Raw genomic sequence first — 15409 nt, forward strand, 5'->3', positions numbered from 1 at the left:
CCCCAAAGGAACCTGCAGGGCTGCGGGGAGCTGGTGAGTCCTCCCCCGCCCCGGGAAGCCTAGGCAGGGGAGGGCCCAGCACCCAGGAGGTGTGGCGAGGAGGGCTCCGTGGAGTCTGCAGGCTTCGGACAGGGACCTTCGTGCTGCACGTCCTGCCTGGGCTGCCCTGCCCACTGGCCCTGAGCCACGGCCAGCTGGGGACACGGTGTGCGGCAAGAACAGGGTGTGTGTTTGCTCAGGGTGCCCGGAGCCTGGTGAGGGACAAGGGCCCATTGTATCCCAGGCTGCCCTGCCCCACTGGTCTATCCACAATGCCCCCACCCATCAACCCTGCTCAGAGACCCCACCCCTGTCTATAGCTGCTGAGGGTCCCGTGGGGCAGCTGCCCTGCTAGGCCTGCTCCATACACACTAGGGGTCTGCTGCAGCCCCTTCTCAGGTCCTCTGGGCTGAGCTCAGAGAAGAGGGCCTGGCCGGGCCCCTTGCCAGAAGGGCCTCAGGGGGCAGGGGTGTGGATGGTGGCGGGGTGAGTGCACTTCCAAGGCCACTCAGCTGCACTGGGAAGTCTAGGGACAGCCCTTCCCCTTCCCCAGCTGTGAGGTGTATCTCAGGCTCCAAAGGGCCTTGAGGTGGACAGTAGTGCCTAGCTCACCAGTGAGGAACGGAGGCTGGGGGGTCACCAGGACAGTGAGGACATGGACACAGCAGGCACACATGTGAGTCATAGCAGAGGAAGGACTGGCCAGGTGTGCAGAACTGGTCTGACCAGATGCGGGAGGTGTGTGGGGGTGTGTCTGTGCTTGCTCACCTGGATTTGCGGAGGGGCCCACCAGGAGGCAGGCGGGACAGAGGCCACAGCCTGCGTCATGGGCATCACCTACGGCAGCATGATGGGCAGGTGGCCACCGGCGGGGGCATTCGCTTACTGGGAGTGGCAGGGCAGGTCTGGGTGCTGAGCCTTGATAGATAGGCCAGAGGGAGTCTGGCAGGCAGGTGGACAGGGCCCAAGCAGGCACTCCACCCGCCCTCACAGGTCAGCGATGCATTGATGGGGACGTGGACATACCACAGTGGGTGGGATCAGGCTGGGTTGCCAACAGGCCCCACTAAGAGGCCAGACCTGGCTGGGGCCCAGTCCCTGGGGAGGCCAAGACCCAGCTCCACAGCCCCACCTCTGGTTCCGCCCACAGGCCGCCGTCAGTGCCCTCCAGAGCCCTTGAAGTGGCTGAAGCAAGGCCAGTCTGTCGGCTACCTGAGGCTGAAGTGGCTTGGCCAGCTCCATGTTGCCCCTGCCCAGGTCTCACAGAGAGGCTCCATGCCCAAGAGGCCACTAGTCACCTCTGCTGAGGTCTCAGAGACAGACTCTCGGCTGCAGTCCCTTAACCCAGCTGGACCGGCTCCTTCTTCCCTTGAATTGCCCCACTTCCTCCCACCCCAAGCCCTCTGTCCAGGACAGCTCCTCCTGACACTCCTGCCCCAGCAGTGGCCTCGCCTCCTCCCTGATCGCAAATCCTTCCCAGAGAGATGCCAGCCCCACAGGGCCAGGGCTCTGCCCTGCCTGCTCACTCCTGGTCCTGGACTGACTCAGGTGTGGCCACCCAGACTGGCTCCCCTGTGGCCACTTTGCCTTCCTGAGCCTCAGTTTCCCCTCTGTAAGTCAGGACCCAGAGGAGGACGGGGCCAGGGCTGGTGGGCAGTCTGAGGGTATGGACTTGGTGCTCGGCTCTGCTGCGCTGCTCCCCCACTATGACAAGCTATGGTCCACCCTGACGCAGGACCTGGAAGGGCCCCACCCCTAGACCTGAGCCCAGTCCAAGCCGGCACACACCCCATGGCTTGCCAGCCAGCCTTGAGCAACAGGGCTCTCGGCCAGGTTGAGGCTGAGATGGCGTGGGAAAGAGCAGGTGTTAGGTCCTATGGGCGAACAGCATTGGTGGGGGATCCTGGGAGCTGGTAAGGACAGGTCCTCCCGGGGAGCCCGTGGTCCTCACGTTGGAGGACAGTGGAGGAGACCCAGGGAGCCAGGAAGGGCTGTGAGCAGGGCAGGGACACTTCAGAGACAGCTCCAGAGGCTGTGAGGAGTGAGTAGGGCCCCGTAGGGCATAGGACAGTGGACAGGGGTGCGGGCCTGTGGGGACAGGCAGGGCCCGAGGAGCCGTAGGGATGGTGCAGCAGGCGATGGCTGAGTGAGTGCCATTCTGGCTGTCCCTGGGCAGCCTCTGCCCTGGGGTCCCAAAGAAGCTGACTCACCCACCTGGGAGACACCAGGGCCAGGTCGAAACCCCAAAAAGGTGCGTCCCAGAAACCAAGAGTCAGGGCTTCCCTCCCACTGCCTCGGGCAAAGTCACCCAGATGAGGGTGTGGCCAAGACGGGGCACAAAAGGCAGAGAGGAGAGATGGGGCCTGGTGGCCCATCCCACCTGCTGGGCAAAGCGCCAGTGTGGGTTCGTATGTCCTAGGCTGCAGGAGTTCTGGAGAGACGTGACTGTGAGTGGGCCAGGTGGGCACCTCTGTGCCCGGGGATGCTGGGCCCGGACCTACCTGCTCAGCTGGATGGCTCTTTCCCCAAGGGACCAGCTGGAGCAAAAAGCTGGTTCTCTTTCTCTGGGCAGCCCCCATCTCAAACAGGGGCCCCTTCCCAGCATCACCTGGTGGATGTGTGCCTGTACTCCTGAGCAGATGTGGACAGGGGTTGGCCTCAGCGGTCAGTCAGGACTCCAAAGGGCAGATCACCCCTGCCCCTGGCCCCATCAGACCCTGAGGGACCCTGTGGGTCTCCTTCTCCTCTTGCTGGCACTGCTCAGTCCTGAACCCAGACAAGCCACTTGCTCAGGTGGCAGTGGCCCTGAGGCTGGGTGCGGGGCAGGCTGCCTGCTCAACCCCGATGCCCTGGTCTACCTGCAGCCCAACCCCCCACCACCCACCCTCTCCCCAAGAGGCGGGTATCCCAGGAAAACACACCCCAGCCAGGGACAGCACGAGGCCGTCTGGGAGGGGGAATATGCAGAGGGGCAGACAGGACAGGTGTGAGCCAGGTGGGCAGCAGGCTCAGCAAAGTTAGCCAGCACTGACCCAGGAGCAAAGGGCACGGGAACCCCAAACAGCTCACACCTGCAGCACCACCAGCCCCAGCAGGTCCTTGGAGGCCTGCAGCAGGCAGCGAGGACACAAGCAGGTGTGCTGTGGACAGGCCTCGACCAGGCCTCACAGCCTCCAGCAGAGAGTCCTATGGGACCCAAGCACCCACCGAGGTCAGAGAAGGCAGAGGTTCTGGGTGGAAAGTGGCCCAGGGCCTGCATGAAGCTGGGATGGGGAATTTCTTGGGGGTGGGGAGGCCAGCCAGAGAGTGAAAGTGCAGAATTCCTACCATTCTTTCCATGTCTGGGCAGTGACTCAGCTCTGAGCTTCCTGTGCCTGGCCAGGAATGTGGGGCCAGGAGGCCAGTCTGCACCCCCTCCCCAGCATGCCAGAGCCCTGCCCTTCTTCCTCGCCAGTGCCGCCCACACCCTCACTGCCTGTCCTGCCCATCTCTTGCCTCGCCTGGCTCTCCGGGCCACCATTTCACAGGCAGAGAGGACTAGACCCTGAATCTTGTGGAGAGATCCACACAGGGGGGCCATGAGGTCCTGCCCCACCCTTGCTGTGACTCAGATACCCCACTTAGGTCGTAGCAGAAGAAAACACAGTGACCTCTCCCTGGGCCTTAGGCTTCCCATCTGGACATTGGACATTTGGCAAGACCCTAGGTGTCCAGCCCTTGGCCACCCAAATGAGGCCACCCATCTCCTTTCTGGAAGAGAGGTGGAGTCCAGGGCTGCAAGACTGGAGGCCCTGCCCCTTACCTGGTGACCCCAAGGTGGCTGGGATGGCCTGGCTCTCTGCAGTGCATCAGGGGCTGGGGGAAGAGGAGGCTGCAGCAAGGGTGCCCGCTCTGGGGCCAGCTGGACGATGTACACACGGCCCAGTGCTCACCTGGGAAAAGTTGTGGACACAGGTGCGTTGTTCCCTGCACCCTGGTCCAGACTGAGCAGCCACCAGAGTGCTTGGGATGTCCTCCACACCAGACTGGCTGTCCCAGCTGCCAGCCTGAGAGTACCAAGCACAGCACCTCTCCAGGACACTCCTGGCAGCACAGTTGGCTGGGCTCTGGGCACCCAGAGCACACGGGGTGTGTGAGGTGAGCTGACCAAGACCTGGAGGCACCCCTCAGCAGAGGCTGGCTTCCCTTCTGGCCTGGCCTGGAGGCTTCTCCGCCCACCCCAGGGAGAAGAGTGGAGCTGTGGCGGCCTCCCCACGAAGGGCACCCTCTGGGGGATGTCAGGGGCCCTGCCAAGCTCAGCGGGCAGTTCTTCCCGGCCCTGTCCTGCTGTCCTTGAGCCCCCATCCATCTGTGCGTCCCTGTGCTCTGCTGGCCCCAAGGACCTACCAGAGGCTAGAGGAGGCGGGGCCCAGGCTGCCAGAGCTCTGGACCCCGCCTGCCCCATGAGTGTAGGCTGGAGTCTGCCTTTGGGAGTGCTCAGAGGGGTCCACTGAGGCTAGGGAGGGAACCTGCCCCAGCCCCATCTCTGACCCAGACTCTGCCAGCCCACTCTGATCCAGGGCCATGAGGTAGGTCCTGGCAGGGCATTCAGCTCAGAAGTGGCTGGACTGTGTTCCACCCGCAGGGCCACTTCCCTGTTCTTGGGAAGTGAAGGGGGTGGGCGGAGAAGCCTCCAGCCAGCCCAGAAGGGAAGCCAGCCTCTGCTGAGGGGTGCCTCCAGGTCTTGGTCAGCTCACCTCACACACCCCGTGTGCTCTGGGTGCCCAGAGCCCAGCCAACTGTGCTGCCAGGAGTGTCCTGGAGAGGTGCTGTGCTTGGTACTCTCAGGCTGGCAGCTGGGACAGCCAGTCTGGTGTGGAGGACATCCCAAGCCCTCTGGTGGCTGCTCAGTCTGGACCAGGGTGCAGGGAACAACACACCTGTGTCCACAACTTTTCCCAGGTGAGCACTGGGCCGTGTGTACATCGTCCAGCTGGTCCCAGAGCGGGCACCCTTGCTGCAGCCTCCTCTTCCCCCAGCCCCTGATGCACTGCTGCATCCTGGGACCCAGGTGCTCCTAGTGCCGCTTACTGCCTGCCGGGAGCCCCTCCCAGGAGCCAGACCTGGGTCCATCTGGCAGAGGTGGGGCTGGAAGCTCCTTGGGGAACAACAGCACAGCCTGAAGGCAGCATCAGCTTTATGGGCTCCCACACCTGCCCCAGCCTGACCTGGCTCCAGGCTGTGGCTGCTGGATCCAGTCCCTGCCCAAAGGCCTGAGAAGAGAGGGGCCAGGCGAGGGGGCCTCCTGCATCAGGTGCCCCATAGGTGCTGAGCTCTGGGGAAACACACCAGTGCTATTCTAGTGCTCCTCCAGCAGAACTCTGGGTCCTACTTGTTCTTGCTTAGAACCGCTGGCTGCCCCCACCATGCCCCGGCCCATTTCTGAGCCATTAAAGATGGAGACCCACAGGCTTGCAAGCCCCAGACTGTGTGGGCTGGCAGGGAGGGGCCGCTGGGCCTCATCTGAAGCTGCTATCTGTCTTGCTGCATCCAGGCCTGACCTGTTCCTGGGCAGAGTTCATGCTCTGGCAGCAGCACTCCTCTCTGAGTGCACGGCAGGGCCAGCTGCCAGACACAGTCTCATCCTGCTCCTGAAGTTCTTCCTCCTGCCAGGGCCACTGCTGTCTCTGACCACATGCACAAGGGGGTGGGACAACAGTGCCCCCCGGGGCTGACATGGGCAGCCCAGGCAGGTATGCAGCAAAGTGCTCACTAAACGGGCACATCCAAGGTCATAATCATGTCCAAGCCCACATTTGGGGGAATGTTTGCTGAGGCCGTGATTCCTGGGGTTCACCAAGAGAGGGGTTCCTTTGTGACCTGCTGGGGTCCAGGCACCACCTGGGGCCAGTCCTAGGACCATCCACAGCAGCTTCAGAACTTCTCATCACTGCTGCTGCAAGTTCCAGGCTCCAGGGTTCCAGAAGCCGCTAGGACTCAGGTCATGAGCCCCTACCCCTCTGGGAAACCACCTGATTGACTCCAAACTGCATAGCCCTGATCCCAACCCTTGGCCAGTTATGGCCCCAGCCCTAGCCAGGTGCTGGGCCTCTGGGCAAGTTCTTTGCCCCCACCTGCCCCCTCTTCTACCCAAACTTGGAGACTCAGGAAAGCTAGGTTCCCTCCAAGGAGCCCCGAGTGAGGGGAGCTGTGCTCCTGCTGACTTGGGCCTGCAGGCTCTGAGCTCCCCTGAGGCCACACGCAAACCCCTCTGGACCCCTGGGGATTCGCTGCTGTGGCACCTGGAGTCTCAGCCACTCAAGGGGTCAGGGTGTGTCAGCAGAGGCAGCCCTGCACCTCAGCCCCTGTGGACCCTGTAGAACAAGTAGGAGGAGTCACCCTGGCTCCCACCAGCGGTAGCTCACTGGCCTTGAGCATCTCCCCAGAGGTGGCTGGGCCATGTTGGGCCCTGAGGCCAACTTGTCCTAGGAAGCCACAGGACTCTATTGATGAGGTTCTGGGGTCTGTGCCTGCAGAGACAGCTACATCCTCCTTAGCCACACCTATGAGGCACCTATTGTGTGCGGTGGAAGTGCCTGTCAGCCACAGGCTTGCACAGGCCTCATTCTGCAGACAGGGAGACAGGATGGGAGGGGCTGGGCATGAGCTGCCATTCCAGGCCAGGTCATGGCAGGTCGAGGCCTTAGCTGGGTCATGAGCAGGGCCTGGGCAGAGGGAACCCAGGCTGGGATCAGGGGATGTCCCCAAAGGTGAGCCAGGGAAGGCACTGCAGGAGGTGCCGACCAAGTTGGCCCAATGTGGTCCAGCCCAAAGCTGCGGGTAGCCTGGCCCTAACCAGAGGCCACAGTGCTTGATGGAGAAGCACCTGCCCCACCCAATGCCCAGTTCAGGCCTGCTGCCACAGGGCCCTTGCAGTCCCTCTCCGGGCTGCTGAACCCAGCTGGGTCACCTTGCCCACTCGGCTGTCAGGGACCCTGTTTGAGCCTGGACATTCCATGGCACCCTGCTTTGCAGGATCAGGTGAGGACAGGTGGCCATCCACACATATAGGCTCAGGCTAAAGGGTGGCTTGGGGTGAGCACCGCTCAATGGCAGCAGGGTAACACCAAGGGGGCAACAGCTTCCAACCCTCCGTGGCCGCAGCTGGGCCAGAGTTCACGCGGGCTGCCTTCCCAGTTCCTCCCGAGCCCTCTCCTAGCACTCCCAAGCCTCTGGGGGCTGTTGCAAAACCCGACCAGCCTCTCCAGCTCTTCTCCCCGCGGGTGAGCGGCTGTGCCAAGGAGTGTGGAGGCAGGAGGGGAAAGGGTGCCACCTGTTCCTTCTGTGTCCTGAGAATACCACTCCCAGTCAGTGTCACCTGGCAGCCACCCTGGGTGCCCGCACAGGGTGTGCAGTGGGCCTGCGTGGTGCTGACCCAGCTGGTCAGGGCCACGCTCAGGAGGGGTTAGACTACACAGTGCCCAGCCTGGAGCACCAGGGGCCAAGTGTGGAACCAGTGCCAACTGGGCCTTGAGGGCTGGGGAGGAATCAGCCCAGGCCAGGCCAGGAGTCCTGAAGTGGAAACCAAGGTCAGGGTGCTGGGTGTCCTACTGTGCCTGACTGTCACTGGGACCGACCCTGACAGCCGAGGGGGCACATACTGGAGCCCAAACCAGGCTGGAGGGGAACAAAGGGGCCCTTGGGAAGGAGGCATGAGAGGTGACACAGCCACAAGCCCTGGTGGGGGAGGGGCAGCGAGAACTGGACACACCCAAGCTGGAGAGATGTCAAAGATGGCCTGTGGTCCGTCCAGGGCAACTGGACACAGATTAAGGAGACCCCATCACTGGCGTGGGACTGGGGTGGACAGACCCCAGGGAAGGGAGAAGAGGGCCCACAATGCTTAAAGGACACAGGACAGAGAAGGGTAGCTGGGAGAGTGTGGGGGAGGCACCCTCAAGTGTACTCACCCCACTGTCCCCTCTGTGACGCCCAGCTTAGCAGGAAATCTGTGTGTTCCCAAGTTGTCCTGAGCAAGAGTACCTGTGTGTGTGAGTGGTGATGTGTGTGCACGGACGTGTGTGTGTGTGTGTGTGTGTGTGTGTGAGAGAGAGAGAGGGGGAGAGAGAGGGAGAGAGAGAGAGAGAGAGAGAGAGAGAGACACGGGGCTGGGGATGTGGCTCCAGCAGTAGCGCGCTCGCCTGGCATGCGTGCGGCCCAGGTTCGATCCTCAGCACCACATACAAAGACGTTGTGTCTGCCGAAAACTAAAAAATAAATAAATATTAAAATTCTCTCTCTCTAAAAAAAAAGAAAGAAAGAAAGAAAGAAAGAAAGAGAGAGAGACTAAGAGGATCTGGGGCTGCCCTCCATCCCACCCTCCCTTCTTCCCCAATCCAGGGAGGCCAACCTGGCTCCTGTCACCACGGCGACAGCAGGACAGGGTGACCCTGTGGGACTGACTGTGCATGGTGTCCACACCACTGCAGGGCAAGGATGCTGTGAGCTGGGTCTGCTCCTCAAGCCCCCTTTTGGGGAAACGCCTGCTTTGGGGACAGGCAGGTGGAGGCCCCAGGTTCTCTGTGAGGCTGCCCCTCTCAGCAGGACATCCAATGGGGCTCCCAGTCAACACTGGCCCTGCTGGCCTCTCTGCCTGTAGGAGAGCCCCAGCTCTGTGCCCATGGGCCACACCTGCTCATGGGCCCAGAGCTATTTTTAAGGTCCACTGGATGGGCCTTCCAGGGACCAGGAAAACACAGGTGGGGACTGGTACTTGGCTCTGTGTGGGCCTTGGCCAGGAGGGACCTATGTGGCAGGTGTGACCTAGGGTCATACCCCAGGGGCCAAGTCCAGGGTAAAAGCCCACCCACACATCTCTGAGACTGAGCCTGGCTCCCTGAACAGAAAGGCAGAGCCTCTGTTTGCCAAGCTGAGAAGTGGAACAGATCATGCCCCGCCCTGGGCAGGGGCAGGGCCAGACACAGGGGTCCCCAGGGCTCTGCCCCAGTCATGGTGTCTTCGGTGGCCACACAGGCAGAACCATGAGGTCCCCCACAGCCACTCCTTAGACCAGAAATGGAGAAGGAAGGAGGCCTGATGTTGGATGGGCAGCCCCTGGCAGGTGGGGACGAGGCTCCATTCTGAGTCCAGATGAGGCCACAGACCACACAGGCGTGTGGAAAAGTGGACCCACCGCACACACCTATGCTGGGAGAGAAGGGCTAGGGGGCCCACCACCCCAGGAAAGGCTGCCTCCTGTCTGCCTCCAGGACCAGGCTGCAAGACCCCTCCCCAGTCCGAGAGCCCTCTGGAGTCTTGCACAAGAGGAGCTCTGCAGGGGGCTCGGGGTCTCCAGCCCACCTGTCCACAGGGGAGCTTACCTTCCTGTTTCAGTCAGTTTTTTTTTTTTTGTTTTTTGTTTTTTCTGCAGTGACCAAAAGACCCGACAAGAACAATTTCAGAGGAAAAAAAAGTTTATTGGCACAGGTTCAGCGGTCTCAGTTCACAGACGGCAGATCCATCCTTTGGGGCCTGAGGTGAGGTAGGACATCATGGCACAAGAGTGGGGTAGAAAGGAAGCCCAGGACACAGCCACAAGGAAGCAGAGAGGGGTGGGGGCGGGGGGGGGGTAGAAAGAGACAGAGAGGGAGGGAGGGAGGGAGAGCGGTGGGGGGAGAGGGTGAGTTCCCCTCACCTGGGACCACACCCCAAGGGCACGTTCCAGCTACACCCTAACTCCCCAGGGTTACTCCCAGGTGATCCTCAGCAGAGGATGGAGGCTAACTGGGGAAAGGCCCTGGTCACCCACCACTTGTCCTCTAACCTCTTTTGCACTGTCTCACACAGGAGCTTCTGGAGGACGACTCACATCTAAACTATAGCATCACCCCAGATCCTGGTCTCCCAAAAGTGACTGAGACCAGCCTGAGTGACAGCTAGGACGGGGTGGGGGCACTGGCCTGGAGACTCACACAGTGGATAGTGGCCCACTGTGAAGGGACCAGGGACGCAGCTCCTCCCAGGTGTTGACCCCTCCATCAGGACCTGCCACGGCCACCACCCGGATCCCAGACTGTTCTCCAGCACTGCCACCCTCCCCAGTCTGAAGGTCCAAGGTCCAGTAGAGCCTGGCTGTCCTGTCATAGGGGAGGGAGCCTCAGCCTGTCCTCTGTAAGGACCTGCAGTGGACAACAGCCCCTCCTGCCTTGTCTGCAGAGAGGTGGGCTTGGGCACCCTACCTGGGACTTAACCCTGTGGGGGGGGCCCTGTGCTGGCTGGCATGGGAGGCCCTGGTTTAAATGGCCAGCCCTGGCCCTGCCCTCATGGACCACACTACAGAAAAAGGCCAGTCAGAGCCCCTAGGGCCGAGAGGGAGGAACACAGGCCAAAGAGCAGGAAGAGACAAGCAAGGCTGGGTCCCCAGCTCTGGGCAGATGGGGTGAGAGCTACACAGGGGCTTCTGAGTCACAGAGGGTCCTGAGCTGGCCCTCTGCTAGCGCAAGGCTACAGGACCCTTAGAAAGGCTGGGTGGGGGTCACTGGGACCAGTGGAAGGAAAGTGCTAGTGCTGGTGAAGGATGGCAGCCAGGCTTGGGCAGCTGGAGGTGCTGAGGGAAGCCCAAGACAGGCGTGTGCAGGGTCAGCCCAGGGGGCTAGAACAGCCCCACAGTGCTAGGATCCCTGCCTGGACACCTACTGGGAGCACCTGACAATGGTTCCTTTGGTCCCACAGCCCTTAACTCACTCTTGGGGCCAGGGGAGCTGGCAGATGGCCACTCACACCCAGAGTCCTGAGTTGCTCCTAGGTCAGTGACTTTGGACTGGACAGAGAGCAGCAACCTGTAGGATGATATCAACCCTGGAGAGTCTGGGGTCTGGACAAGAAACAGAAAAGGGAATGGGTAGGCTCAGGTCCCTACCAGGATCGTGTGGACCAGGGCCCGATCACAGCCACCGCTGCAGGCGGGGAGGACCCTCTGGTAAAGGAGAACAGCCGCCAGGGCGATGCCAAGAAGATGAGGGGCAAAATGAGAGCCCTCAGGCACAGGTTGGCAGGGCAAAGGAGGGCAGGCATGTTCTGGAGGGCCTGGGGCCATGTTCGGAGGTCTGAAACAGGGAGAAGAGGTGGCGCCCCGGGCAAGGCGGGGACTTGGTCGCCGCGGAGCGGCAGCAGAGGGGTTCTCCCCATACCGGGTGAAACGTGAACTGGGGTGCGCAAGGCGCCAGTGACGTACACGCACAGTGTAAGTTACACAAGGCCTCGGGGTACCGCGGGGGTTCTTCGAGGACTTCTCTTATCAGCGGGGCCGGGTACCCACTGCCCTGCGCGCTCTCGGGGCCCAGCGGGGAGGGGGGGGGAGAGAAACGCGTGTCTCGTCGGCCAGGCGGGTGACCTTCCTCTAAGCCGCCTGTAGGCGGAGCCGGAAGGCCCCGCCCCCCGCCGCCACTGGCTGGGGTCCCGGTGTCCTTTCAAAACCCCAGTTCTCATTGGCTCCCGCGGCCCCTCCCGAGGTGCGCGGCCACCGCCCGCGCGCAAGCTGCGCGTGCGCGGAGTGAGCGAGCGCGCGGCAGGGAGCCGCTGCACGCCGTGCGCCTCCGCGACGCCACTACGGCAAGCTAGTCCCGTCAGGTCGCCGCGCCCCGCCCGTTGCGCGGCCCTTGTCTACCGGGCAGGCGAAGCCCGGCTGCCCCGGCGTCACGCCGGCAGGTTCCGGGCTGCAGCGCCGCGCGGGCCGCGAGCGGAAGGGGGCGGGGCCTCGGTCGGTCCCGCCCCCGCGGAGGGATACGCGCCGCTGCGGCCCAAAACCCCGGGGCGAAGCGGCCGGGGCGTGTGAGCCGCTCGGCCTGCTGCGCGTCTACGCGGTCTCCGCGCGGCCCGCCTCGCCGAGCGCCGGCCTCGGGCCCCCAGGGCCGGTGTGCGGCGCGCCCGCCCGATCCGCCAGGCTGCTGCGGCCCGGGAGGCCGCCCTCCCGCGTCCGCGCCGGCCCGGCGAGAGGCGGCGCAGAGCGCGAGGCCGCCCGCGATGCTGCTCTCCAAGTTCGGCTCCCTGGCGCACCTCTGCGGGCCGGGTGGCGTGGACCACCTCCCAGTGAAGATCCTACAGCCAGGTACGCGCGCGGGCGCCGGGCGGGCCGGGGCGGGGGCAGGGGGCGCGCCCTAGCCCGCACCAACCCGCCCGCGCGTCCCCACAGCCAAGGCGGACAAGGAGAGCTTCGAGAAGGTGTACCAGGTGGGCGCCGTGCTGGGCAGCGGTGGCTTCGGCACGGTCTACGCGGGCAGTCGCATTGCTGACGGACTCCCAGTGAGTAGGCTGCCGGGCGGACCCGGGTTCTCCCGCGCCGCGATTCCGCTGCCGGTACTGACCGCTCACGTCCCCTCCGCAGGTGGCCGTGAAGCACGTGGTGAAGGAGCGAGTGACGGAGTGGGGTAGCCTCGTAAGTCCGCGGGCGCGGGACGGATGGACAGGCGGGCGCGGGGCGGGTGCCGCCGCGCCTGGGCTTTGTGCGCTGACCGCCTTGTCCCCCAGGGCGGTACGGCCGTGCCCCTGGAGGTGGTGCTGCTGCGCAAGGTGGGCGCGGCGGGCGGCGCGCGAGGCGTCATCCGCCTGTTGGACTGGTTCGAGCGGCCCGACGGCTTCTTACTGGTGCTGGAGCGGCCCGAGCCGGCACAGGACCTCTTCGACTTCATCACGGAGCGCGGTGCCCTAGACGAGCCGCTGGCGCGCCGCTTCTTCGCGCAGGTGCTGGCCGCCGTGCGCCACTGCCACGGCTGCGGGGTGGTGCACCGCGATATAAAGGACGAAAACCTGCTGGTGGACCTGCGCTCGGGCGAGCTCAAGCTCATCGACTTTGGCTCAGGCGCGCTGCTCAAGGACACGGTCTACACCGACTTTGACGGTGAGCGTCGCGGCGGCCGCGTTCCGGCAGAAGCAGGCGACTGTTGAGCGGCCGCGCGCCGCTCCGGATTTGCGGGGGTGGGGGCGGGGGAGCGCCTGGGCTGTCCCCTGAGCCGCGTTGGGGCGCTGGGATCTCTTTATTAGGGAACTGGGGTGACAGCCTGGGAACCCCACGGTGCGCGCATGACGCAGGGCGCAGTCTTCTGTTCGCCACTGCCGCCCCCCTCCCGGAGCCTGGGCGGCGCTCGTGGGACTCCCTGCCTGCGTGCAGCGCGCGGGGGCGCCGCGGCAGAAATCCCCGCATTGCGGAGCGCGGGGAAGCCCGGGCTCCCCGCCTCCTGGCCCTCAGCGTAGTGGGCTGGGGCGGGGCCTAGCCGGGAGGCCGCTCCCGTCGCATCTGTTTGTTGTGAAACTGGAGCTCTGGCTCATGTGACGCGCTCCTCCGCAGTCGGGCCAGCTGGGGGCGTGCTGGCCCCTCCCTGCCGGTCCCTCCGCGGTGGGCAGGCCCACGGGGTGTTTCCAGCCTGATGACACGCAGGATTTTGAGGCTAGGCTAGGACTAATTAGCGGGAGCACCCATCGTGTGGGCCTGACCCTGTGTGTCCTCTCAGGCACCCGGGTGTACAGCCCCCCAGAGTGGATCCGCTACCACCGCTACCACGGGCGCTCTGCTACCGTGTGGTCCCTTGGTGTGCTGCTCTACGATATGGTGTGTGGTGATATCCCCTTTGAGCAGGACGAGGAGATCCTCCGGGGCCGCCTATTCTTCCGGAGGAGGGTCTCCCCAGGTGTGTAGCTGTGCATCTTGCTGCGGGGAGGGGCTGGGAGTTGAGCCCCTCTGATGCTGTCCTCTCCCCCACAGAGTGCCAGCAGCTCATTGAGTGGTGTCTATCCCTGCGGCCCTCCGAGAGGCCCTCGCTGGACCAGATTGCTGCCCACCCCTGGATGCTGGGGGGAGAGGAGGGTGCCCTTGAGAACTGTGACCTGCAGCTTTGTTCCCTGGACACTGACGATGGGGCCAGCACCACATCCAGCAGCGAGAGCTTATGAGGAGGAGCCTGGACTTCCTGCTGGGGGCTGCGCTGGGCTTAGCGGACCTCCCAGAATACTGACTTCTCTTCTGCCTGGGCTGTCTCCTGCAAAAGCAGTGACCTCTGACCCCTGGTGACCTTGCCCTTGGCACCGGGCCTGTTTCCTTTGCTTTGAGTGCCTTTTTGAACGCTGCTCCCTGGGACTGGGTTTTCTCGAGCTCTTCTGTCCAAAGATGGCTCGGGGCAAAGCAAGGTCCCACCTGCCCTGGGTGGATACTTGAACCAGAGACTTCTCCCACCCTACTGCCCCGCTGGGGGGGGGCAGTCTTTCCATCTGATGGTGTCTGATCTGGAGAGCCCACCTCCTTGTCTCCAGTCTCATGGTGTTCATCTGGGCATGTCCCTGCACAAGCAATGCAACGTCGGGCCTCTGCTGCCCACTGCCCCACCGAGCTGTGTCCATGCGTGCCAATGTCAGTTATTTATGGTGTGACCCCCCTGGAGGGTGCCCCTGCCCGCCGGGCTATTTATTCTTTAATTTATTTGCTGAGGTTACTTCCTCTGAGCAGTCCTCCAAGCCCCTGGGATGGCCAGGGGCAGGCAGGTTGGGGGAGGCTGTGTGGTCCCTGACCCTGGTTCTATTCCTGCACCTGGAGTTGGTCCCCAGACCCACCGTGTCTGTAGGAGGAGGGACTTGTACAGTGGCTAACTTAAGGGGAGTGGGTGATTCTGCCACCTTGGGCACTCTGCCCCGGGGTGGGTTTTAAATTATTGACCTTGTACAGTCTGCTTGCTGGCTCTGAAGGCTGGGGGTGGGGGGCCAGAGTCTCAAGCCCTTAATTTATTTTAGCAGCCGTGTTTCTGTGACCCCGGTGTGAGTAGGCATCGGGAAAGTGTGAGATGTCTGGAGATCATATTTTTTATACAGGTATTTCAATTAAATTTTTTTTGTACATAATGGATCGGATGCCCTGTGTTGATTGGGCTGGGTGTTTGGTGGAGAGGGGAGCTCTGAGAGGAGGGGCCCAGACTGCCTCTTCCTGGTGTCCCCGCCCTCAGGCCAGGGTCCTGCAGTGGTGCTGGCCTGGGTGTCATCCCATTCTCTGCACCAGCTGGGGGCAGCTGGGTCCAGCAGGGTAGTGGGAGGACAGTGCTGCTGTCAGCCTGAAGGCCTTGCCTGGGAATGGCCTCTGACCTCTAGGAGGCCCAGCTGGGTGAGAGATGGAGATGGTCACTCAGGTGTGGAGAGGGAGAGGTGTGTGCTCCCTTGTGTCTGGGACTAGTAGGAGTTTGTGGGAGGGATGGGAGGTGTCAGAGGCGAGTGCTGGTGTGTGCAGGTGACAGGCCTGGGGTCATGAGGTCAGAGTGCTGACCAAGAGGCAGCCGCAGTGGTTGGGCACTGGGCTGAGAGGTGTGGGGAGGGGACCAGTGGAGCCACGTCCAGGTGTGGAATGGGTCAGGTATGG

At 63.2% G+C, this 15409-nt stretch overlaps 1 protein-coding gene and 1 long non-coding RNA gene across 2 annotated transcripts; both read left to right on the top strand.

Annotated features, from left to right (window-relative positions):
* The first annotated feature begins 623 nt into the window (after positions 1-623).
* Positions 624-11691, top strand: LOC143397324 (uncharacterized). The gene is made up of 3 exons (XR_013091156.2): positions 624-715; positions 9449-9554; positions 9865-11691. It is a non-coding gene; the product is annotated as an uncharacterized LOC143397324 (long non-coding RNA).
* A 157-nt stretch (positions 11692-11848) lies between these two features.
* Positions 11849-14901, top strand: Pim3 (Pim-3 proto-oncogene, serine/threonine kinase). Its single transcript, XM_076855510.2, has 6 exons — positions 11849-12124; positions 12209-12318; positions 12401-12451; positions 12544-12913; positions 13524-13700; positions 13775-14901. Exons 1-6 carry the CDS (start codon positions 12040-12042, stop codon positions 13960-13962), a joined length of 981 nt encoding a protein of 326 aa, XP_076711625.1. The 5' UTR covers positions 11849-12039; the 3' UTR covers positions 13963-14901.
* The last annotated feature ends 508 nt before the right edge of the window (positions 14902-15409 follow it).

This window comes from Callospermophilus lateralis, chromosome 4 (assembly GCF_048772815.1).
Source record: "Callospermophilus lateralis isolate mCalLat2 chromosome 4, mCalLat2.hap1, whole genome shotgun sequence".
NCBI classification, from domain to species: Eukaryota; Metazoa; Chordata; class Mammalia; order Rodentia; family Sciuridae; genus Callospermophilus; species Callospermophilus lateralis.